We start from the raw sequence: 23,524 nt of genomic DNA, 5'->3' as shown, positions 1-23,524 counted from the left end.
TCGGGCCTGTCTTTGTTGTTCTGTTCTTTCGGTGCCTTTTTAGGGCACTTCACGGAGATATGCCCAGTTTCCCCGCATCCAAAGCACTTCCCTCTTTGATGTAGAGAGCTCTCTCACGAAGAGTAAGCTTGGGTCGTGCATCCTTTTCTTTCTTTTCTGGGTTTCTCTTCTTCTTTCTACTTTCATTGTTCGAAGTCTGTTCGTCTTTGCGTCATGATTTCATATGTGGGGTAGGTCAAACTGCCTGAGTAAATGGCAAAACCCCATTTGCATGACTCATCAATTCCTGAATGGAATCTGACTTTTGCTCTAAGCAGTGATCTTGGATCTCTGTAGGAAGTCCCAAGGTAAACCGCTCAATCTGTTCTTTGAACGAGATCTCCTTAAATGAAGAGGCTGGTAGAAAAGAGCTCCAGAATCTCTCGCAATATGCGTCCGATGAATCTCACTTGGTCATCCGAAGATGGTTCCAAGCAGTTCGTATATCACGTTCGTACTCCCAAGTCAACCAAGAAGAAATAAAAAGCCTTTTAAATTTCAGCCATTTAACTGGAGCTTTCTTGTTCAATAGAAGTGTGGACCACCAAGTTTGAGCATTTCCCCTGAAGTAAAAAGTAGCCCTCCGAATCTTGGAGTGCTCTAATGAGTAACGCCCTCCAGAGAAAGCTATGTCAAACTGTTGTATGAAGGCCAAAGCCTTCGAAGCATCTCGAAAACCAGAAAACATGTCAAATTTAATTGACTGTCCACCTTCTTTAAAATCTCGGACTTTCTTGCTTTTATCTTCCAGAAAGTCATATTGGTTGGCTTTGTAAAAAATCTTCTTCCTTGCATAAAATCTGCGGTCATCGGAGTCCGAACTATCCAAAGACGAGTCCTTTGTAGAATTGTCCGAAATTGTGCGAGATTTAGACTTCTTTGCCTTTTTCTTGCCCTTTCCGAAGCGTTTCTTTTTGCTTCGCTTTTTTCCCTTTCTGTCTTCTTCAATTGAATCGGATGAGCTAGAAGAACTCTCAAAAGAAGAAGAACTAGGTAATCCTTCAAACCGCACACGCTTCTTTTGCTTTCTTGCCGAGGCAAAAGTAGATTGACGATCCAAATAACCCGAGAAGTCAGTTCCTTTCTTTTGCTTTTTGTCGTGCTTTTCAGTTTTGTTCTACGTGTCAAAAAGCTTAGAAATCCGTGCATCAACCACCTCTTCTAATTCTTGCTCAGTATACATCCTTAGGAGGCTTCTTGAGTCCCGGCTTGGGGAGTGGTTCTGTGGTTTGCTGCCATTGTGCATACACCTCGTCGAAGGAGGTCTGGGTCATAAATTTTGTAAATTTCGGGTCCTTCGCAAAGTTTAACATCATCTTTCCAACATCGTCGATCAATCGTCGAAGCTCCATCTCTTCAAGCTCCGCCGGAGTAGGCCGAGGTGGGCCATACTCCTCACATGAATCCTCTTCGTGATCTCTTCCCGCATCTCCGGATACAGAGGAAGTCGACTGATCTCTGTCTGAATCCATAAGTGCCGCATAAAAAGGATCGGATTTCCCGGTAGAAGAGAAATTGGCCGCGCTCTGATACCACTGTAATAGACTTGGACACTCCAAGTCAAGATTCTACCGTGACACAGCAGAGATTCACTTCAAAACAGTTCACATTTCACAATTGATTCGACACTAGCCCGGTGGAGTTTTGTGCCTAGAGATATTGGCCCCAAAGACTGGCGCCCCTTTCGATATTTCTTTTGTGTTATAAAGCATCAAGGCTCTCTCTCTCTCTCTCTCTCTCTCTCTCTCTCTCGCGTAAAATAAAGCAAGCAATTGTGTAGCCAAAAACAGCCCAAAGGCTGTCGTCCGTACGTGCCTGCCTGTCCGCTTTTCCTGCCGCAAAACGTGCCACAGATTTCGGAGGTCCGTACGACAGTGCCACGTCAGCATCCATACAGCTTGCATTTTGGGGGGTCCATTGCCAAGGGAGAGTATGTGTGTACTGGGCAGCCACGTCACCAGTTTGTGACAGAGTGTCTCTCTGACCTCTCTGAATGCCCCCTCCTTGAATACTCAAACTATTCCGAACTTTGGTGTGCTTCAGCTTCTTTGATGCTTGGGTCCGCTTATGTGTCCTCAGCCAGAGAGTGTGATTGAAGATCATCAGACTCCTACTCTGATCCTTCAGCAGGAAGTATGACTCTAGTGGTTCTCCTTCCTCGTGTTGGACTTCATATAGACATTGTCAATAACTAACTCTATGAGTCCAAACTTGGGAGATTGGCTCTGCAAAGAGCTTTAACGAACCACCGTGATTGCCAAAATGGATAAACTGGAGCTTGACAGCTATTCTAGAGTTAGACTCAAGAGTGGACAAGAAATCTGAGTATCAGATGAGCTGATAATAATAATTTGAAACCACGATTGTGAGGGGATAAGATCAACGCAATTACTTTGTTGCATCGTTCATCCACCCCGAGATCCACCCCAAGGTATATAGTGTAGGGGGACACATCCCGCCTCGAGAAATATTGAAGTCCGTAAAAGTTTTCTTTGATCTTTTTTTTATGTAACTCTTATGGGGTTTTCAATAATTCCTATGGAAAGAGACTGTTGAACTATACCTTGCCCTTAATATTTCAAAAAAATTATGCTTTTTCAATGGTTATTGACTTTATTAAAACAAAGCCTTGCATATGAAATGTCAAAGGTTGAGCATCTCCTAGTGTTAAGCATGTGTCCCTCAAGTGGGCCTTCAAAAGTATTGGAGACTAAAGAAAGTCATTTGATTTTTGGAAGTGTAAGGCTGCGATAGGATGTGACATACATCTACCCTTCTTAAAGACACTTTTTTTCGTTGTATGAAGGTCAAAGCTTTCATGAATCTGCCATTAGACGGGCTTGTCTAAAAAATTCCATCTCTAGAGAAGGGAAGTAAAATAGGGGAGAATGTTTTGACCTGCACAGAGCCTTCTTATATTCTTTACCAAACATGTTGCTTGGACGTGCAATTTTTGTGGTATTTGATCGTACAATGGCAAAATGAAATTATGGCAAGGGTACTACTTCCTAGTGCCCGTCTTTTGAAAGAATAGGGAGCCCTTCAAATCCTAACACCGGCACTGTGGGATCTTCATGTGATTAAAACTATTTGTCAAAATTCAATTTCTTTTTTCAGTTTTGTGATTACTTAATGTCGGATGGCAGCCAGCTCAGCCTGCGTAAGTTGTCGTCGGCTTCATCTTCAGCAGCGTGCGCCACCTCAACGGATAGAATCTCTTCCACCTCAGCATCTAGAAAGTCTCCAATCAGCTGCAATCAAACTGCAGCACGTCAGCACAGGGAAAGTGATGAGATGCTGACCCCTCAGCGTGCGTAATGCAGATTCTGAGCTCTGCACTGTCATGTGAACACTACGACTGATCAGAGCCTGACTCAGTGCAGTTGATCCTCCTTCCTCAAAAATCATGTTGCCTCTGTTGGGCCCCCTCCCCCGGACCCTTGACGGTCAGGAATGGACACTTAGTGTCCATTCACTCATATTACCTGCTCCCCCATGGCTCCCAGCCTCTGCCGTTCGCCAAGGGGTCGCAGGTATTATGAGGAATGGACACTAAGTGTCCATTCCCTACCCCTTAAACGCTTAAATTTTCAATGTGATATCCTTGCCACTTCTTTTCTACAAGGAACATTTTATTCCTAATGCCTTCCCTCGAACATAGGAACTTTCCAGACTCGCAAAGGGCAAAATTGTAAGGTAACATAGAAATTTTTGAAAGGCTTGTTGTAAGTAGTGATATCTTTTCAGCAACACCTTGTTTAAAGGCTTTGATGATGAAGATCCACGGCTAGAGATTGCTAATGCTCCTTCCCTTGAGCTAAAATTATGCTTTTTCTCTGCTAGAGAATGCTTTTTCTCTCATGCTTTGATTATGAAGATCCATGGCTCCTCCCCTTGAGCTAGAATGTGCCTCTCTTCTGCTTTTTCTCTTGCCTCTACAGATTTTCCTCCGCCGAGGATTCATCACATCCTACATATGTGGAGTAAGGTTCTTTGCTTCTAGAATGGCAACTAGGTAAAGCCTCCAGGGTAGCTCAAATTTTCACCCATGAAAAATCGGCACAGCATCACAAACAGTAATATGCCCGACACCCCAGTTGAACTGATGTGTACGTCTTTTTCTTTTTTTAAGGCAGGAGCCACTTGCTTTGGAATGGAGACCCTGTATGTACATCCCACTTATGAAAGAGAGCAATATACACTATGCAAAACCTCTCCATCCTAAGGATCTTTCTTTTCACATGGCTGCTCTGTTGATAAGTGCTCGCAGCATTATAATCTCGGACAAGCAAATATTTTCGAGACAAAAATCTAGGAGCTCTGGCAACTTTGATGTGTTTTTGTGTCGGCACTATTTCGAAAAATACAGTGACTCCAAAATTAGTTGTTGAATATGTGTAGTGTAAATCATGCATTTTTTCAGTAGTCTGCTTTTCCTTATTGAGGTAAAACCAAAAAGTACTGCTTAACTACAAAAAAAAGCTAGAAACCTAAATCTCCGCAAAGTCAAAACTCAGGCCTTTACATTGGTAAATCCATATTCTCAACTTAACTCATTCTGAGTGAATCGCATGTTCCAGCAAGCCTCTTGTAGGTAGACATTTCAGGTACATTGGCCAGATAAAAAGGCAGTATCAGTTGAAAGAAGGGGACGCTACGTCTAGAGACGATGTGAAGAACTAACTGCAGAGCTACAAAGGATATACAATAATGCATACAAAAGAGATGTATGCGTTCATTTAATGGTAAACATATGCAACACATGCCTCTTCGAACATCTCCTTCGATTTTGGAGAGGCAGGCAGCCTCAAAACTTATGCAATCCTGCAATACTGCAGCGGGTGTAATATGTATTCATCCAAACCATTATCCCAGGGGCAATGTTGCTGGCCCAGTGGAAGCAGCAGTTCGTTGAGCCCGCTGTGATTCATCCTTATACATAAGCTTCATATCTTTCTTTGATGCTCTTGCAGATCGCTTTTCCTCTTTGATAGCCACCTGCATGGATGAAAATCACTCTCAATATCAAAAAAAGGTAGTGGAATTCCTAAGATTCATCAGTACTAGCCTTGTAATCGAGAAAAGCAAGTAGCCTCTCCACAAAGAACTCTCTCCATATTCTCTCCGTATGTACCATTCATAAATCCTTCCGAAACAAAGTTTGACAGACCCATTGACATCTCTACCCACAACAAAACACAGTCGATAAAAGCCTTCACGTTGCTATTCATGATCAAAGGCAGCACGAGTGTTGACTACATGCAAACCTTCCCTTTTGGATGTACTAAAAAGTACCGAGCATTTGGTACCCTGCTCCCTTCTTAGCCGTTGATAGCAAAATATTAAGAAAGCACTTCAACCAAAAAAGCCTACATTTAGCCGTTGATAACAAAATATTAAGAAAGTACTTCAACCAGAAACATACTCCGTATAACCACACTGTGGACCTTCAGCGTAGAATTCATGCATAAGCCTCGACACGCTACTTGTGGTAGGATGTGAAGTCATTCGAAATTGGATCACTTTCCAAATTGGACCAAACCAAAATAGCATTTTACCAATATTCTGTACAACACATTCACCACAAGGACATGCAAACTAGTACAAACAATTAATTAATGACTGCAAACTTGAAGATAAGCTTACCTTTCGAGCCTTCTTCTCGTCCTTGGTTTCCTCCGTCCTTTTTCTAACTAAGTTCACTGTTTTCCCTTGATTGGGGCATTTGTTCTTTCCTTCAACTTGGGAGCTACCTCTTTTTGGAAGATAATCAAGAGGAATCTGTTGCTTTCCTTTCAGCCGAATCACAGATTGATAGTCTTCAGTCCACCTTGCGCTCTTGCTTGAAACTTTTGGGAATGAACAAATCTTGCCTGGGTGATTATCAAGGTTTGAGTATGTGGTTACTATGCTTTCGCAATCCCACCTAGCTTCATCAGAATCAGAATCACTTGCAAGAACAAAATCTTTCTCCTCATCTGAAGAGACACTCTCGTTTAACTTTGTAGAAGCCAGGATGATGTCTTTGTCTGCACTAGGCATGCATAATGAGAAACTTTCATTTGCTTTGTCAGCACTCTGTGTAGCCTGTGGGTGTCCAATACTATCCACAGTGCAGCTGTTTAATTCTGCTGGTGTCTGATACTTATCCTGCATAAAGGTGCTGTTGACCAAAAAATCTGACATAACATTGTTGAACTTGGATATATGAGCAGGCCCACGTGCAGAGAGATCATCATCATCTAGTTCACCAATTTCATCATCATCGTACTCTTTGAGTGCAAGCTGCAAAAAACACAACCATGATACCATGTTAGAATTCTCTATCAAGGTTTTGGAATTTTTTTTAACCCACAATCTCTCTCTCTCTCTCTCTCTCTCTCTCTCTCTCTCTCTCTCTCTCTGTGTGTGTGTGTGTGTGTGTGTGTGTGTGTGTGTGTGTGTACCCACTGAGCATATAGTTTCACATCTACTAGAGATAGAGCTCCATCCCCTCAGTATACTGGCACATGTATTACCCCACCTCTTATCTGATTACTTCAGCACTGTACCACCTCACCTCTAGTCTTGTATCACTTTAGTTCATTTCTTTTTCAGCACTTTTATCCTTTTTTGGATACCCAGAGGATACACACATGTACATGGTTTTGTCTCATAGGCCGAGTTCAGCCTCTAAGAGGTTAATAAAGCTTTCTTTCTCTCTCTTTTTTTTTTTTTTTTTTTTTGGAAAAATCAGGGCTGTATATTACTGAGTACAATATAATCCCCAGCGAATGCCAAAATAGCCTATCACGTGGGGTGTACAAGCTGAATGTAAGGATGAGAGCCACTATAGTGACAACTCGACTAGAACAATCTCATGGTGGTCTGTGTGATGAGTGGAGGAGAAACCACCGAGGGGGGGCATAATGCCATGTAATCTGGCCACCTGTAAGTGTGAAGAAGAGTGGAGATCGGGCCCAACGCCGAAGGAAGGCAAATCGACGAGCCTCCGCTGCTCGAGATGTACCTGAGGAAGAATCCCACTGCCAATTCAGGGTGTGAATGATGTCCAGCCAAATGGCAGTGAGGGTATCCTGAAGGAGCTGTGGAGCCGCACTGAGAATGTGAAGACAACGAGCTCTCCAAACATTCCATAGTGTAATGCTAGTGATGACTGAAAAAACTTCATCACGTGTCTGAGGATCCCCCTGCCAAGCAATCTGTGGTAACATAGCCAAAGTCTCTCTCTCTCTCTCTCTCTCTCTCTCTCTCTCTCTCTCTCTCTCTCTCTAGGCTTGGTATCCATTTGTATTACGTAATCAAATTACAGGCCCGAAGGCATTAAATTACAGCCCATGCATATATATTACCCTAATGGGTCCTACTGGCTCTTAACAAATAAAACATACGAGATACTCAAAAGATCCCCCTCCCTTTTTGTCCAAGCTCCCTCGCCCTCTACAACCTACGCGCCAGCTAGGTCTGCACCTATGGCTACAGCTGCCTTGTCGTCGCCCTTATCTCCACGGCCCTTGCCATGGCAATCTCCTCCATGGCTCCCGCCTCCTACCATGGTCTTGGTTTCCCCTCCTCTCCTCGCCCTCTTCTGCCTCCTTCCCACCCTCTTCTCTTCGTAGTCATACAACCCTGTATAAAGCTGAGTCGCCCTTTTTCCTCCTTTGCACTGCACCCTTCATGCGCAATTTCTCTGCATGCAAACAGTACAAAGATTGACACTCTGTGTTTCCATCCGTAGACCATCATCTCACACACACACAGAGCGGCACTCATGAACTGCGCTACCACGATAATTCCATGCAGATTAATTTCCAAAACTAACTCTACTTAGCACCCTTCCACTAATATTTTCTTTTTCAACCTTCCACTAATGATCGATTTTTTGATTTTTCTACAATTGGGTACCCCCTATTTGGATCTAACAATGAAAAACCCCTGAAATATTCAAAAACCACAAACCTAAGGGGTAAAACTACCCGTGATACAAGAGTTACAAAAGATGGGCGATACTACAAAAGCTAGGAGCATGCGAATATGGATAGAGAGCTAAGGTTAAAACATGCCACCCAGACTTTGTCAAGAAGGCTGAAACTCCACTAAAGAATCTCCAATATCCAACTCCGCGCCTCCAAGGCCGAGCAGAAGAAATATCACCATTGGTACCAAAAATCTAGGGGAGAGAGAGCCTACAGCCATCTACGGCACCACCTACCAACTGAAAAGAACAAACTAAAACAGACTTTTAGCACTTCAAAACCATTGAACTCAAAGAGAGAGAGAATCCACACAACAGAGACGGAGTGACAAAGTTCCACTCTCAGACGGTACTAGCCCCAAACCCTAGCGCCCCTTCCGGTATTTCTTAATATTGCTTTAACAAGGTACAAGCTCTTGGGGCTCCTCTGCAACTTTGGATGCCAAAAGGAGTCGCCTCAATACATATTTAAACTGAAACGCTAGGGTGCTTGAGCTACTACGGGTACTTGGTGCCCCTCTTGAAAGAAAAGTAATCGTCTATGATTAGACCTAGAAAACTCAATCAAGTTAGCTCAAAAACCCGAGGATCGCTCAAAGGGTCATTCAGTATTCTCATTGCATGTCAAAGGTCTTGATATTTTGGCGTAACAAAGTTAGCCATCACACCTAGACCGCATTGATCTTTAAAGGGATGTCTTGATGCACTAAGATTACATACCTAGGCAATCTCATGGTTGGCACATTACGATGTAACACAAATGATTACAGATGCAATCACAAGACATAATGGCGTAGCAAAGTTAGCCATCACATCCAAACCGTGCTAATATTTAAAGATATGTCTTGAGCAACACAAAAGATTATAGATTCAGTAAAAGACATAGACATAAACTCCCCAATGAATACTTATCTGAGAACCGAGGTCCCAAACCGTGAGAAATTCAAAGGCCACACTCTCCCTTGAATACTCCCCCCAAACACTGGCAGGTTCTTCAATTTATTCATTAATCAAGAATATTCCATCTCTTTACGAAGGTATTTACCTCTTGTAAACTCCTCTTCTAAAAGGATAAGACATAACTCTAGGTATCGAATGCATGCGATCAGGTAAGGTAGCTCCTACTCTAAGCCATCTGAGCGAATGCACTGCATGATGCGAGCTGGCCTTAATAAGTTTTAAAAAAACTACTCTAAGCCAATCTGAGCGAATGCACTGCATGATGCGAGTTGCCCTTAATAAGTTAGAAACCTGTCGCTCGCCCTCAATAGATCCTGCTGCGGGCCCCCCCTTTCCCCCTCTTCTCATCTGCGCCATCTGGGTGCTGTTCGCGTAATCTTTTTCCAGGCTGCGCCTCTCCAGAGCAGTATTTTGAGAGATTCGCCTTATCTCGGCTTTTTCAAAATGTGTCCGACATACTCCCCCCAAACATTGAAGTCTTGAGCCATGAAATTCAAAGGCCATATACAACCAAACGCCCCCCAAACTGCAACATGCGTTGTTCAGAGGTTCCATATACAACTAAACGCTCCCCAAACCACAACCTGCATCGTTCAGAGGTTTTCAATTACAACATCCACATGAATACTCCCCTAAGGATGAAGGCCCGAGCCATGAGTTATCTAGATATTCTCAATTGTACCCAAAATAAACAAAAGGATGGAAAAAAATAAATAACATTAAAAAGACAACAAAAATGATACAAAGAGTACAATGGTGCAACCAATTTTGGACTAGTGAACAATGACAACTCCAAAGAGCTATCATATCTACGACTGTTCACACGCATCACTTTGCAAAACCAAGATTAATTTAACTATACAAGCAGCGGGGGCACTACCACAAAGAAGATTGTGGAGCACAATGTTCTTGCACGAGAGAGATCGATGGCCTTAAATTGCCATTGTCAACGTCCCCAATTTTGCTTTTCTTTTGAAAATTCTGTGATTAACAACAAATGCCAAAGCTCAAAGCTCGAGATCTACTTAGGTGGTTATGATGTGCATGTCAAGTGGTCACCGAGGAAATTTTTTAACTAGACCAAGGTGGAAAGGTACGTAGTGTACGACATGTTTTAAGTACGTAGTACTACCGTACTGAATCACCTTTCAGGTACGTAATAGGTACGTACCGTTTGTAAAAAACCCATGCTTTAGTGAAAAACCCATAGACTCATAAACAAATTTACATTTCAAATTACAATGCTGAAAATGAACATATTGATAATTGGACATAAAACTCAAATGCCTCAAGCCTCAATTAGAGAGGATATGCATCTAATCTAAGTGCCTGAACATGCACGGTCTACGAACAGACTCACAAAAGTGCCAGATCACTTCCTATTCTAGACTGACTTGACTGAACTGAACCCTGGTCATGTTGTAGCTTGTCCACGGACACATAGGGTTGGATGTGTCACGTGACATGAGCACAGTTCGGAGTACTCATCTTGAGCAATGTCACGTGACACATCAGACGCTATGTGTCCATGGACAAGCTACAGCACGACAAGGGTTCCGTCACTCCAGTCAGTCTAGATTAGCAAGTATTCTGGCACTTTTTGTGAGTCTCTTCGCAGATTGTGCATGCCCAGGCACTTAGTATAGATGCATATCCTCTGGTTGCACACAGCATGATCATAAGCATTCCCATCAGAATCCTGCAGGGGAATTTTCCAGTGTATTTTACCTTTTTTCCCTATTTTTGACAATTTTCACTTATTATTTTAAGTGACTTTTGTTGGGAACTGAGTAGGGCAAATTGGGTAAGATAATATATAAGCAAACCAAGGCTAGCACTATTTGGCAGATGAGCAAGGAGAACACAGTCCCTCGGCAGCAGGTTCACCCTCTCTCTCAGCAAGACTCCTACCCCTTGGGAGATTCCTTCACAGCAGAGGCGATCCCCCATATCTAGCGTTTCCTCAGCAAGGCTTCATCACCAACAATTTCCAGCACTTGGCGTTTTCAGCCACAGCACATCGCCAAGTCTCCTCAGCACTAGCGTTTTTCATCCAAGCACTTGTCGCCACAGATCTCAGCCCTTGGGCGTTTTCAGCAGGCCTTTGTCGCCCTCTTTCCATAGTCATTTCAGCCTCACAACAGCAGCAGAATTTCAGTAATAAAGACCTACAAATCAGCGTTTTTCCATAGCGTTTTCAGCAGCAGCAGATTTCAACCATTCGCGTTTTTGGACAGCAGTACAAGAGCATCAGTTTTCAGCCCTTAGATCGGTCTCACCATCCCTGTCGTCGTCATCGATCTAGCCCAGCCTTGCATCAGTCACATGCATCCACTTTGTACCAGTTTGTGCAATCAATCGTAGACCACTCTCACCAACGAGAGTGGGGTCTTCGAGGAGGGTTTTACCATGTCTCTGGTGTCGTATTCTCTTCTCTCTCTATCTCTCGGTCTCATATACTTGCACGCACAGTGTCCATTCACTTGTTTGTGATCATTGCACTCTCTCATTAAGAACGGAAGGCTCTCCCTTCCATAAGAACAAAAAGGAACCTTGAGCACAATTCAGAGCACTCATCTTGAGCAAAGTTCAAACATTCATTCCGCTGCACCTTACAATGGTATCAGAGCTTTGGCAGTGTTCTATATCACTCAAGGAAAGAACCACAAGTATCAAAAGATTTTTTTTGCTTGTTGCGGTCGCACGAACCCAAATTCACTTGGGCGTGTCGATTCCTAATCGTGTTTTTGAAGAGTGACAGGAATCCCAGGAAAGAAGGGCTTGTCCAGCCTCCCCTTGTGCCGCTTTTCACTCATTGAGAGCGGACAATGCACTTAACGGCAGGCCAATCGACGTGAGGTGGGAAAAAGCAACCTTGGTGTGAGCGCAAGGCCGCCAAGGGGTGCGCCCGCGGAAAAGAGCACAACTCGAGTGAAGAGAAGATCCTTCTCAAACACAAGTTGCAAGCAAAAGAAGACCCTCAAGAACCCAAGAACCCAAGACCCGCAAGAACCCAAGTTCCTCGTGAACTTAAGAACCAAAGATCATAGTGCATGGTCATCACCCGAAGCGGAATGGATACTTCGCATACAAGTGGTGAGCATAGGAGTGGCGAAGAAGAGTTTTCCCCACCAGGAGGTTTTCCCAACCCTCCCCCTTCCCCCATCTACGCCACGAGTTGTACCAAATCCTATGGAGGCGATGGTCAAGTCGATGATGGAGATGATGGCACAAGAACAAGAAACGACTCGCGTTACGATGGCACAACTAGAAAGAAAAGAAGAACAGCAGGAAGCCTTGGAGCGTGAACGCCAACTCAGACAAGACACCTTTGAGCGTGAGCGTGAGCATAATCACGCGCGCTTGGCGGCCGAAGAACGACAGGCACAGCGTGCGGTACAGAGTGAACAACGCATTCAAGAGTTGGTACGACATGTTCTCACTTCGAAGTCCGAGCCAGCCAAAGATGTTGGTAGTTCCTCAAGTGGCGCAAGCCGCGATTCGGACTCCAACAACCCAGTCACAAAGAAGTTGACTTTCAGTAAGTATGATGGTAAGATAGATGCTACGGTTATTCATTCTTGGTTGCATCAATTTAATGCTTATTTTATGAAGTTCAAGTACCGCACGACCCACACATCAGAGTGGGCCGGCGAAGAGTCCCTTCCAGGATTCCGGATGCTATTGGCGATCTCCCTCGACGCCATACAGTTCGATACCAGTACCTCACTTTGAAAAGGAGGCGATGTCACGTGACACATCCAACCCTATGCGTCTGTAGACAAGCTACAGCACAACAAGGGTTCCGTCACTCCAGTCAGTCTAGATTAGCAAGTATTCTGGCACTTTTTGTGAGTCTGTTTGCAGACCGTGCATGCCCCACTTAGTATAGATGCATATCCTCTGGTTGCACATAGCATGATCATAAGCATTCCCATCAGAATCCTTCAGGGGAATTTTCCAGTGTATTTTACCTATTTTTCTTATTTTTGATAATTTTTACTTATTATTTTAAGTGACTTTTGTTGGGAACTGAGTAGGGCAAATTGGGTAAGATAATATATAAGCAAACCAAGGCTAGCACTATTTGGCAAATGAGCAAGGAGAACACAAGCCCTCAGCAGCAGGTTCACCCTCTCTCTCAGCAAGACTCCTACCCCTTTGGGCGATTCCTTCACAGCAGGCGATCCCCCATATCTAGCGTTTCCTCAGCAAGGCTTCATCGCCAACAGTTTCCAGCACTTGGCAATTTCAGCCACAGCACCATCGCCAAGTCTCCTCAGCTAGCGTTCTTCATCCAAGCACTTGTCGCCACAGATCTCAGCCCTTGGGCGTTTTCAACAGGCCTTTGTCGCCCTCTTCCATAGCCATTTCAGCCTCACAGCAACAGCAAAATTTCAGCTATAAAGACCTGCAAATCAGTGTTTTTCCATAGCGTTTTCAACAACAGCAGATTTCAGCCATTTGCGTTTTTGGACAGCAGTAGCCCTTAGATCGATCTCGCCATCCCCGTCGTCGTCATCGATCTAGCCTAGACTTGCATCAGTCACATGCATCCACTTTGTACTAGTTTGTGCAATAAGCGTAGCCCACTCTCGCCAACGAGAGTGGGGCCTTCGGAGGAGGGTTTTACAACGTCTCTGGTGTCGTATTCTCTTCTCTCTCTATCTCTCAATCTCATACACTTGCACCCACAGTGTCCATTCACTTGTTTGTGATCATTGCACTCTCTCATTAAGAATAGAAGACTCTCCCTTCCATAAGAACAAAAAGGAACCTTGAGCACAGTTTGGAGCACTCATCTTGACCAAAGTTCAAACATTCATTCCGCTGCACCTTACAAGCAAAGTTCAATATTCACTTCCGTTGCACCTTACATTGGTATCAGAGCTTTGGCAGTGTTCTGTATCACTCAAGAAAAGAACAACATAATTTTTTTTGCTTGTTGCGGTCGCACGTAACCCAAGAAGGGCTTGTCCAACCTCCCCTTGTGCCTGTTTTCACTCATTGAGAGCGGACCGTGCACTTAGCGGCCAGCCAATCGACGTGAGCTGGGAAAAAGCAACCTTGGTGTGAGCGCAAGGCCACCAAGGGGTGTGCCCGCAGAAAAGAGAAGAGCTCGGGTAAGAGAAGATCCTTCTCTAGCACAGATTGCAAGCTAAAGAAAAACCTCAAGACTCAAGAACCCAAGACCCACAAGAACCCAAGTTCCTCGTGAACTTAAGAACCCAAGACTTCAGTGTATGGTCATTACCCGAAGCGAAATGGATACTCCGCATAGAGGTGATGAGCATAGCAATGGCGAAGAAGAATTTTCCCCACCAGGAGGTTTTTCTGATCCCCCCCCTTCCCCATCTACACCAAAGATTGCACCAAATCCTATGGAGGCTTTGGTCAAGTCGATGATGGTCATGACGTTACACCAGAAGCGTAGCGCGTTACCTTGGAGCGTGAGCGGCAAGAAAAACAGGAATCCATGGATCGGGAGCGCCAAGAAAGAGAGGCATCCTTGGATCGCGAGCGTGAACAAGCGCGCTTGGTGGCCGAGGAACGAATGACTCGCGAGCGTGAACAAGCACGCTTGGTGGCCGAGGAACGAAAGAAAGAAAAGCAAAAAGAAAAGCAGCTATTGAGCGTGAGCGTGAGCATGAGCGTGAACAAGCACGCATGGCAGCCGAAGAAAGAAAGGAGACGGCCGAAGAGAGACGAGCGGCCTTGGAGTCAAAGCGAGATGCGCAGAGATACCAACGCATGAAAAAGTTGGTCCTACACGTTGACCTCGAAACCCGAGCCGGCCAAAGATGTTGGTAGTTCATCAAGTGGCGCAAGCCGAGATTCGGACACAACAACTCCGTCACAAAGAAGCTGACGTTCAGTAAGTATGACGGTAAGATGGATGCTACTATTATTCATTCTTGGTTGCGAAATTTAATGCTTACTTTGCGACAACTAAGAAGACAGAAAATAGCAAGGTTTGACGGCAGCTATGTACCTTGCCGGTGATGCCATTAATTGGTACCACATGGCAAGAGGCACAATTGACTGCACACCTAGAGGAAGCCGAGGAAGGCGCGTCCCTTTCTTTCAATTGAGCCGACTTCCAAGACAAGCTCAAGGCGCGGTTTATGCCACCACAGTACTTAGCACCGTTGAAAGAAGATTGGCGTAACCTCAAGCATAATGGTATGCCAGTCATGTCCTTTTCTAACCGTGTTTTGCAGCTCGGCACCCAATTACGCAAATCGGATAATGAGCGCAAAGAGGCTTTCATTTTTGGGTTGGACGAATATATCAAGTTTGATGTAAAAGTCTTCGACTTCGTAGACCTCAACAAGGCGGTAGCAATTGCTCTCTCCCAAGAGATGAAGCACAACAAGGGAAAGCCTTAGGAGAACAAGTCGTCTCAAAGTACCTCCCAAACTTCTCAAAACCAACAAAGCGCTAAGAAGTAAGAATGGTAACTCTTCTAACCAATCTTCCTCTAGTCTCTCAGAAAAGAACTCTTCGAATGAACCTAAGGGTAAAGCTAACACAATTGCTAAACCTAAGCTCACTCCATATGAAAAGGCAGAAAAAAGAATTTTAGGAGGATACATCACGTCGAAAGAACAAAGCATTTATTCTAAGGAAGGTCGATGTTATCATTGTCACATCAAGGGTCACATAAAAAGAACATGTCCTAAGCTTGACTCTAATGAATCTAAAGAACCCACAGAACCAACTTCCTTTGTCAATGATAAATGAGAACAGGAGTGTGACCCAAGTTTCTCACGATCATCCCATTGATGAGTCTCTCATTAAGTGTTATAGTCATGTGAAGGGTCAGCGTTTTGTCAAATTGTTTGACCCAGTAGTATGCATGATGTGATTAGTGACTCTCTTGTCGAAAGAGCCCGCTTGGAGGTTAGCAAGACATCTCCTTTCAAGATGTCGGGCTTCGCTGCCGGTATGGACTCTCTCATCACGCAAGAGTGCTTTGATGTTTTGTTCAGTATTCACAATTGTCCTTCCGCAAGAAATTTGTAGTATCTCTTCTTTCAAGATGTGATATGCTTTTAGGCATTCGATGGTTTCGTGAGCATAACCCTCTCATTGATTGGGCAACTAATACGTTCACTTTCAATGCTAAAAGTGACTCCCATTGACATTTGTGGGGAGCAGGTTGTTCATTCTTCATCTCTCAATTCTAATGTGCAGGCGAAGATTGAAAAGAATCAGGAAAAGGAGCCTCTCTCAATCTTTTCTTCTCCAAAGCACGACACACATGATTTGCATGATCAAGATGTGATTATTCACGAGCATGATGATTTGCAAGATCAAGATGTGATTATTCACGAGCATGATGATTTGCAGGATAATGATGTGATTGTTCACAAGGATGATGGTTTAGTTGATACTTTGTCTAGTAAAGCTAACCTCGTTGCAAATTCAATCAATCACGAAGAACGATCTTGGCTCTCGACTCGAGGTCCAAAGAACCCCCACAACAAGTATTATGTGTACGCATGATTAGTCAGCACGCATTGTCTGAGTGTTTCATTCGTGATGGTTTTCTGTATTTTAGTCACCGTCCTTATGTGATCCCTTTTCATAGGCATGCCATATTGCACGAGGAACACGATTCACTCATGAATGAGCACGGATGTATGTACTCTCATGTAGAGATGAAATGTTTGCACCCAAGGAATTCAATTCCATGTCTCTTCCTTCGCATGACACAGTCTCAGAAAGAGCACAAGAAGGATTGAGCATCAAGCATCCACATTTCCATTGTGATTTGCCATAGTTGATTGATCTAGATCAGAAACACGAATTTCGATTTCATTGTTTGCGTGTGTTTGATGAACGGTTTGGCACTCTGTCTATATGTTCATCTACATTGCATGCACAGCCTTTAAAGAAGACTAGTTACATGGAATGGGTATGTTCATGTTTTTGTGTTGGAAGTGGTTTCAGGAATTTTCATTCTCGAAGATTCTTGAAGAAGGTAGACGCATGACTATAGATGAAGTTGAAGCATTGAAGGAGCCACAGATGACTTTGTGTCGCTTTCGGCGCGGCCCAAAGAAGCGTTGCAGACCTTTATGAAGTTCAAGTATCGCATGACCCACGCATCGAATCGGGCCGGCGAAGAGTCCTTTCCAGGATTCCAGACGTTGTTGGCCATCTCCCTCGACGCCATACAGTTCGGTACCAGTTCCTAACTTTGAAAAGGAGGGAATGTCACGTGCACATCTAACTTTATGTGTACGTGGACAAGCTACTTCATGACTAGGGTTCAGTTTAGTTCAGTTAGCCTAGCTTAGGGAGTGTTCTGGCACTTTTGTGAGTCTATTGGCAGACCGTGCATGTCTAGGCACTTATAGTAGATGCATATCCTTTGGTTGCACACAGCATGACCATCAACATTACCATCAGGAGCATTTTACAGTACAGTAAACTTAATATCCCTATTTTAGCTATTTTTCACTTATTATTATTAAGTGACTTTTGTTGGGATACTGGGTAGGGCAATTTGACAAGCAGATATATAAGAAAACCTAGCGCTAGCACTTTCTGGCAGCAGAGGCAGCAAGAACTGAGTGTTCAACAGGCACCTTCTCAGCAAGACTTCTTGGTAGGCCAACCTAACAATTCCAGCCAACAGACCAAAGATCAAGCCTAGCGTTTTTTAGCAAGGACAGCCTAGCGTTTTGCAGACAACAGATCAAGCTTGGCGATAGCATATTTCCATAGCAGATCCATAGCGTTTTTGCATCGGAACAACAGATCAGCCCTAGCGTTTTTGGATCAGCAACACACCTAGCATTTTGCAAATCCTCCGCGACGGATTCAGCATATGCATTAGCATTTTCAGTTTTCAGTAGTTAGCAACCATACCGCAAGTCCCAAACCTCGCAAATCTCACCTTCCCGCAACAGATCTCGCTGCTCGGTCAGATCAGCCAACGTTTGCAGATTCAGCCCGGAAAGCGCAGATTTCAGCATCTGCGTTTTCAGCGCGTCGTCGTAGCATCGTCGTCATCGACATAGAGTCAGAATTCAGCAGATACAAGATTTGCAGATTTCAGCCATTAGCGTTTTCAGATTTCAGCCCGTCTCATCGTCATCCTCATCGTTGGCAAGTCCCTAGCATTGTAGAGATTTGTGCAATCAATAGTAGACCGCTCTCGCCATAGAGAGTGGGGCCTTCGGAGGAGGGTTTGACAACTCTTCTGGTGTCGTATTCTCTTCTCTCTTTATCTCTCAGTCTCAGTACTTTCATGCACAGAGTTTACCCACTTTGTTTGTGATCATTTGCACTCTCTCACTAAAGAAACGGAAGGCTCTCCCTTCCGTAAGTAAAAGGAACCCTTGAGCACAATTCAGAGCACTCATCTAAGCAAAATTCAACATTCATTTCCGTTGCACCTTACAAAAATAAATGGTAGTGAACAAAAGGTTATAGTATGTGTTTACGCCAGCAGTCGTACGCCGAAATCAGTTACCTCTTTGGGTTGCCCCAAAGATTGGTAATTCCGCATGAGCCTCATGTTAGCTCTACAAAACACCAACTTCTCCAATTGAGAAGCGCTAAGGCGATTCCGAATCTTCGTGTGAATGAGCAAGAGCTCCAACTGCGCTCACATGCTCCAGTCGAGCAATTCTGCGCACGGAATTAAGTAAGTGGAATTTATGGTCGCATTATAATATAAAGATGAAAAAGTATAATGTTAAATGGACTCTTACCTGAGAAAGAACATGAAGAGCCTGGCATGAGAGATAATAAGAGTGCCACCACGTCAAAGGAAACTTTGTGGCTTCCTTCCTCGAGGCTATTGCCCTCGTAAAAGAAGCGCCAATGCTGTTCATGTAGTTGGTGAACTTCCTGTCTATCTGAAGCTGATCGTCCTCTGAAAACATGAGTCCAATACACTTAGATTGTTTTGTGCTGAGGAAGGTATCACTCCATAGCTCTGGCGACCTGCAGAGAGGATGAACCATGGCGGCCATCGCATGGATGGGATGGCTCATGAAAGTCCATCGTCTCTCCCCACACTCCAATATATCGGATCGGCTGAAAATTGAGTTGTGTATAGCAATTAGAGTCCATAGTGTACACTCAATCATTGCTAGATAGTATCATAGTAGTACATAAAGGGGGAACCTCTTATCGATCAGCAGTCAACAAGAAGCATTTGGAGATATGGCCTTTCATCTACAAAAACAGATGAAAGACTAGACCCAAGGTCGATCCCTCTATATCCGTAAGTTGAAGGACGTACACAAGCTCAAGTGCCACTGCATATGCCGTCATTTTAAATCCACAACTGTCTGAAGGAGTGGATCTCTAAGCTTGTAGAGCCTCTGCAAAACCAAGTAAATGTACGTAAACCTGGTTTTGGAAGGTCGCACCATATCCAAAGTGCTATGGCTGCAAAAAATAGTAAGAGCCTGATGCTTTTTGCGGAAGAACGTGGTGACCTTTGTAGCATCTGCAACTATGGGTTGCACCCATGAAAGTTTCCCAATATCCTCCCTTAGCAAATCTAAACAATGTGCAACACATGCAGTCCAGACTATGCCGGGAAACTCTTCTTCCCATTGCCTTGCAAATTGCCACATTATCTGTCACCACTTGCACAACATTCTCCTTGCCAACCTCCTCTATCGCTGCTTTGATGTGACCATATATAAACTCAGTTGTGATCTTCTCTCCTGCTTTTCTTGCATCCACAACACGCAAGAAATAGGTGTACAAACAAGGGAGAATATTTATTATGTGGCGTCTGCGAATGTCGGCCCACTCATCTGAGATAATGGTGCATCCAAACTCCTGCCATCCTGCTGTCACTAGAGTAAGTGCCTTTTCAATTAAGGTCTTCTGCTCACCTAACATGGTCGTCCCCATCTTGGTGTAATCAAGACCAGTCCATGTGTCAGTAGGCCCAACCTGTGCAATTGCTTTTACCATTCTTTTCTATTGATCTGTGCGCAAAACATTGAAAGATATGTTGCACTCAATAAGAGTGCGACATATCTCCATCTCTGCCACCCTCTGACGCTCTTTAGTCCAAGCTTACGAAGAGATACGACTAGGCAAAGTGGTCTGCTTTGGTTTGTCAAATGTACCTGTATCACGTGGCAGGAGGTCATCATCATCGTCAACGGTCACCAACACGTGCCCTCTTCCTGCCAACACGGGGTTGCGTGGAAGCCGAACCTTCCCCGACATGTGTCTGCGTACCCAGACTCTCCAAGTCTCCAACAAAAGCCGTGTAAAGCATCATGCATGCTGGGAGTACCTTGCACTGTAGGTGCACCACCTGGAAAATACTCCTCAATGAGTTGCTCCCTCAAACGCTTTGGTATTTTTTCACATGCACCAATCTGATTAGTGCACCCAATGCCGGTCAAGTGCCTCTTGACTCGCGTTATGGTACTGGTGTGCTGGACCCCGCGATACTTGCATTGCCATAAGCATGTGTGGGAACCTTGCAAGGAGGCGGTCGTGATTACGCTTAACACATTAGTGTGGAGCTGCCAGTTGGGGTTGGTCTTACGCGGCATGATGAATTTCTGCGAAGAGTGCAAACACATGAGGAATAGAGGGAGGGGGGTCGCAAAGAGTACGCGCAACGTAGGAAGAAAGAGTGGAAGGAGCAAGAAAGAGAGCGAAGCTTACCTTTCTAGGCGGGAAAGGCTCGGGTACAAGTCTAGGTACAAGTCTCTGTACTCCTGTCTGTGAACTTCTCTGCAATCTGCCGCTCTCTAGAAATCTGAAATCGTTACGTGCAATAAGTATTAAGCATGCAACCCTTGGCTATTAGCCTTCCAGACCACCCAAAAGCCCAAAATGGCTCGCGTTCCGGTTCCACATCCTATCGCTACCAATTCGCCCAAATTGGATTGCTCCCACCGTACTGAACCGTACGATACGTACGGCCAGTACCATACGGTTGTACCGTACAAAAAGATTCCGTATGTACATACGGATGCAACCTTGAACTAGACCCTTCCAAAACATTTATTGGTAAGACCTTGCCTCACCCCTTCTTCATGTAATAGGTCAGCATGTGAAGAAGGAGCTTAACAAAGGGGACAAAGTTGAAGGGAAAGCTTGTGTGAAGGCTTTGGAAATCTTGGACATATGAGCCAAGATGCCTTCCACGGACCATTCCTGAGATCATTGATGCAACCGTGCAAGAACAAGTTATAAAAATCAAGACAGATTCGGATGAGGACAAAGACTAAGCAAGTAGTGACCATTGTCTACTACAAAGCAGTGTAAAACTCAAACGGGAAGCCTGACGAACAATGCTTTTAGTCTCGACAATTTGATCATGTTGCGTCTCATAAGTAGTAACACATGGTTAAGATAGACACCCAATAGCAACTCAATGAGATATGCATGCTCTTAATGTTGTTTTGAGTAAAAATAAATTACTTGTCCAATGGATGCTCCTTTGGTTTCAAACGAAAATACTGAAGTATTTCATGGTAAAGGCAAGGAAAAAATACATGAGAAGGGAGCTTTTGAGCTACAATAGTATCAGCCTACAACCACACTACAAGTAGGGATGGAGCTAGTTAGACCTATATAGCATGATCATTCACCTGATGCATTAAGTATTGCATTCTTTGCATTCTAAGCCTAAAAGATAGAGCTTCCCTCCGCCTCTTGAAGATTTGAGGCTTCGTTTTTTAGCCTAGTCTTGTCCTTGTCGTTTTGCTTTCATTGTCCAGAAAAAACAGATAAAATATTCTGATTGGTCTCATAGGCTGACTTCGGCCTCTAGTGGGCATTTAAAACCCAACCTTTCTTTCTTTCTCTCTATCTTTTTCTCTTTTGAACATAAAAACCCAGGAGACAATATCTTAAATGCTTGAAAGCTTGTTTAATCTGCATTTCAAGAAAAGAAATATTACCAGCTCAAACTGCTCGTCAAGAAAGCGGGTTGATCTTTCACGTCGATCATCATCATGATCCTTCTCATAATCATCATCTTCAGAATTTTCTTCAGCATCCAGATATTGATTGTTGATTTTGGAAGGTTGATGATCATCTTCTTCTGAGGCACTTTCCTCAAGAGAGAAGTCATCTACACCCTCATTGGCTAAAACGACAAAATCATCCTCAAGTTCATCACCAGACACGAGAGAAATATCATCTTCCTTGTCAAGCAAGGCAGCTACATCAGAATCAACAACTTTTGATACAGGACCCCGTAATCTACGTGCACCTCCACTGGCACATAGAGCATTGCTTTCACTCTCTTCTGCAGAGGAGGGCACTTGTACCTTTGATGCATCAAAAGCCTGCTTGCAACAAAGCTCAATGTCAAAATGATCATCAATGACACAAAACCGGAAATATTGTCCTGAAACCTTACATACACATCTGATGACAAAAGGCATACTTTTATATCAGGCCGCAATGTATCAAGGCGCACACGATTGGAGGGCACAAAGGAGCCAATGCGACCTGAGGGTCCAACATCTCGAACATGCTGCAGGTAATTATAGCCGTCATCCGGGAATCCGAGCTCAAGCATCTCTTGACGTAAGTCCTCAGAGATGCGGCCAGCACCTCTACCCGGTCCATCGTGCTCCCTTTCATCGACATCTTCGTCGCTTCCAGGGTCGAAGCCCGGCACAAAGGAATCTCCTCCATCCACGCGCACAAACACTCTGTCTGTTCCCTCCCCATCGGTAGCAGACGAGGACTCTTTGAATACAAGCCGGTAGGTCGCGGACTGCTTTTTGTGAATGAACTTCTTCTTCCCCATTTCTGCTCCTCTGTGCACAAACGGCGACCTAATGCTTTTCAAAATTCGAGTCCTAATTCACCGACTGTAAGCAACGAGGAAGGGATCACGACTTTAATTGCAACGAGCTCACACACACACACACACATTGTATCTTTCTCATTTCTCTATTCTCGCACACGTTCAATAAAGGGAAAATTACCAAAATACCCCTCTAATTTGTGGAAATTCCCAAAATACCCCTCAAATTTCAAAAAATTCCCAAAATTCCTTTGTATCTATTTTGATTGGATTGTTCAAGATTTTCTAATCTTTATTCCTTTTTGACAATTGAGCATGTAATTTGTCATAAATTACCTCGCAAAAAAGGGAATTATGTCTAGAATTTAATGAAGCAATTCATCTCTAAAGCCTACATAACCAACTCAAAATTCTGATTTTATCATCTATATTGATAAAGAATCAGTCTTCTTATGAAAAGCTACAATTTTTTTCTATCTTTGAAGAAATTTAACAAGGGGTATTTTGGAACTTTTGAAAAATTTGAAGGGCATTTTGAGAATTTATGACAAAATATTGGGAGTACTTTGTGAATTTTTGAAATTTGAGGGGTATTTTGGGAATTTTCGCAAATTAGAGGGGTATTTTGGTAATTTCCCCTTTAATAAAAGATATTACTATACTAGATTCTATGCGATACCCACCCCAATTTCATGTGTGCACCCAGACCTAGTCGGCTCCACGTCATCACCCTTGCCTACCCGTATTTGGCTCTATTTGCATGCCACGCCAACCCTCCACGG

The 23,524-nt window shown here is 43.9% G+C and overlaps 1 protein-coding gene across 1 annotated transcript; it reads right to left on the bottom strand.

Moving 5' to 3' along the window:
* Window positions 1-4,542: 4,542 nt before the first annotated feature.
* LOC147418598 (Low temperature viability protein) lies at window positions 4,543-22,849 on the bottom strand. The gene is made up of 4 exons (XM_086506763.1): window positions 22,374-22,849; window positions 21,883-22,272; window positions 5,686-6,324; window positions 4,543-5,037 (listed from the first exon to the last, which is right to left on the bottom strand). The coding sequence occupies exons 1-4, from the start codon at window positions 22,740-22,742 to the stop codon at window positions 4,906-4,908; spliced, it is 1,530 nt and encodes a 509-aa protein (XP_086362889.1). The 5' UTR covers window positions 22,743-22,849; the 3' UTR covers window positions 4,543-4,905.
* Between the last annotated feature and the right edge of the window lie 675 nt (window positions 22,850-23,524).

The sequence above is a fragment of the Adiantum capillus-veneris genome, chromosome 30 (assembly GCF_014529385.1).
Source record: "Adiantum capillus-veneris isolate H3 chromosome 30, ASM1452938v2, whole genome shotgun sequence".
In the NCBI taxonomy this organism is placed as follows: Eukaryota; Viridiplantae; Streptophyta; class Polypodiopsida; order Polypodiales; family Pteridaceae; genus Adiantum; species Adiantum capillus-veneris.
The sequence above is the reverse complement of the archived record's forward strand: the minus strand, read 5'-3'. Positions and strand labels throughout refer to the sequence as shown.

Excerpts from the sequence above, each read along its gene's own strand:
- LOC147418598 (XM_086506763.1), bottom strand. The coding sequence starts at position 22,742 with ATGGGGAAGAAGAAGTTCATTCACAAAAAGCAGTCCGCGACCTACCGG. Across the intron at positions 22,273-22,373 it reads CATTGCGGCCTGATATAAAA|GCTTTTGATGCATCAAAGGT; the intron begins GTATGCCTTTTG and ends TGTTGCAAGCAG. Across the intron at positions 5,038-5,685 it reads ACGAGAAGAAGGCTCGAAAG|GTGGCTATCAAAGAGGAAAA; the intron begins GTAAGCTTATCT and ends TCATCCATGCAG.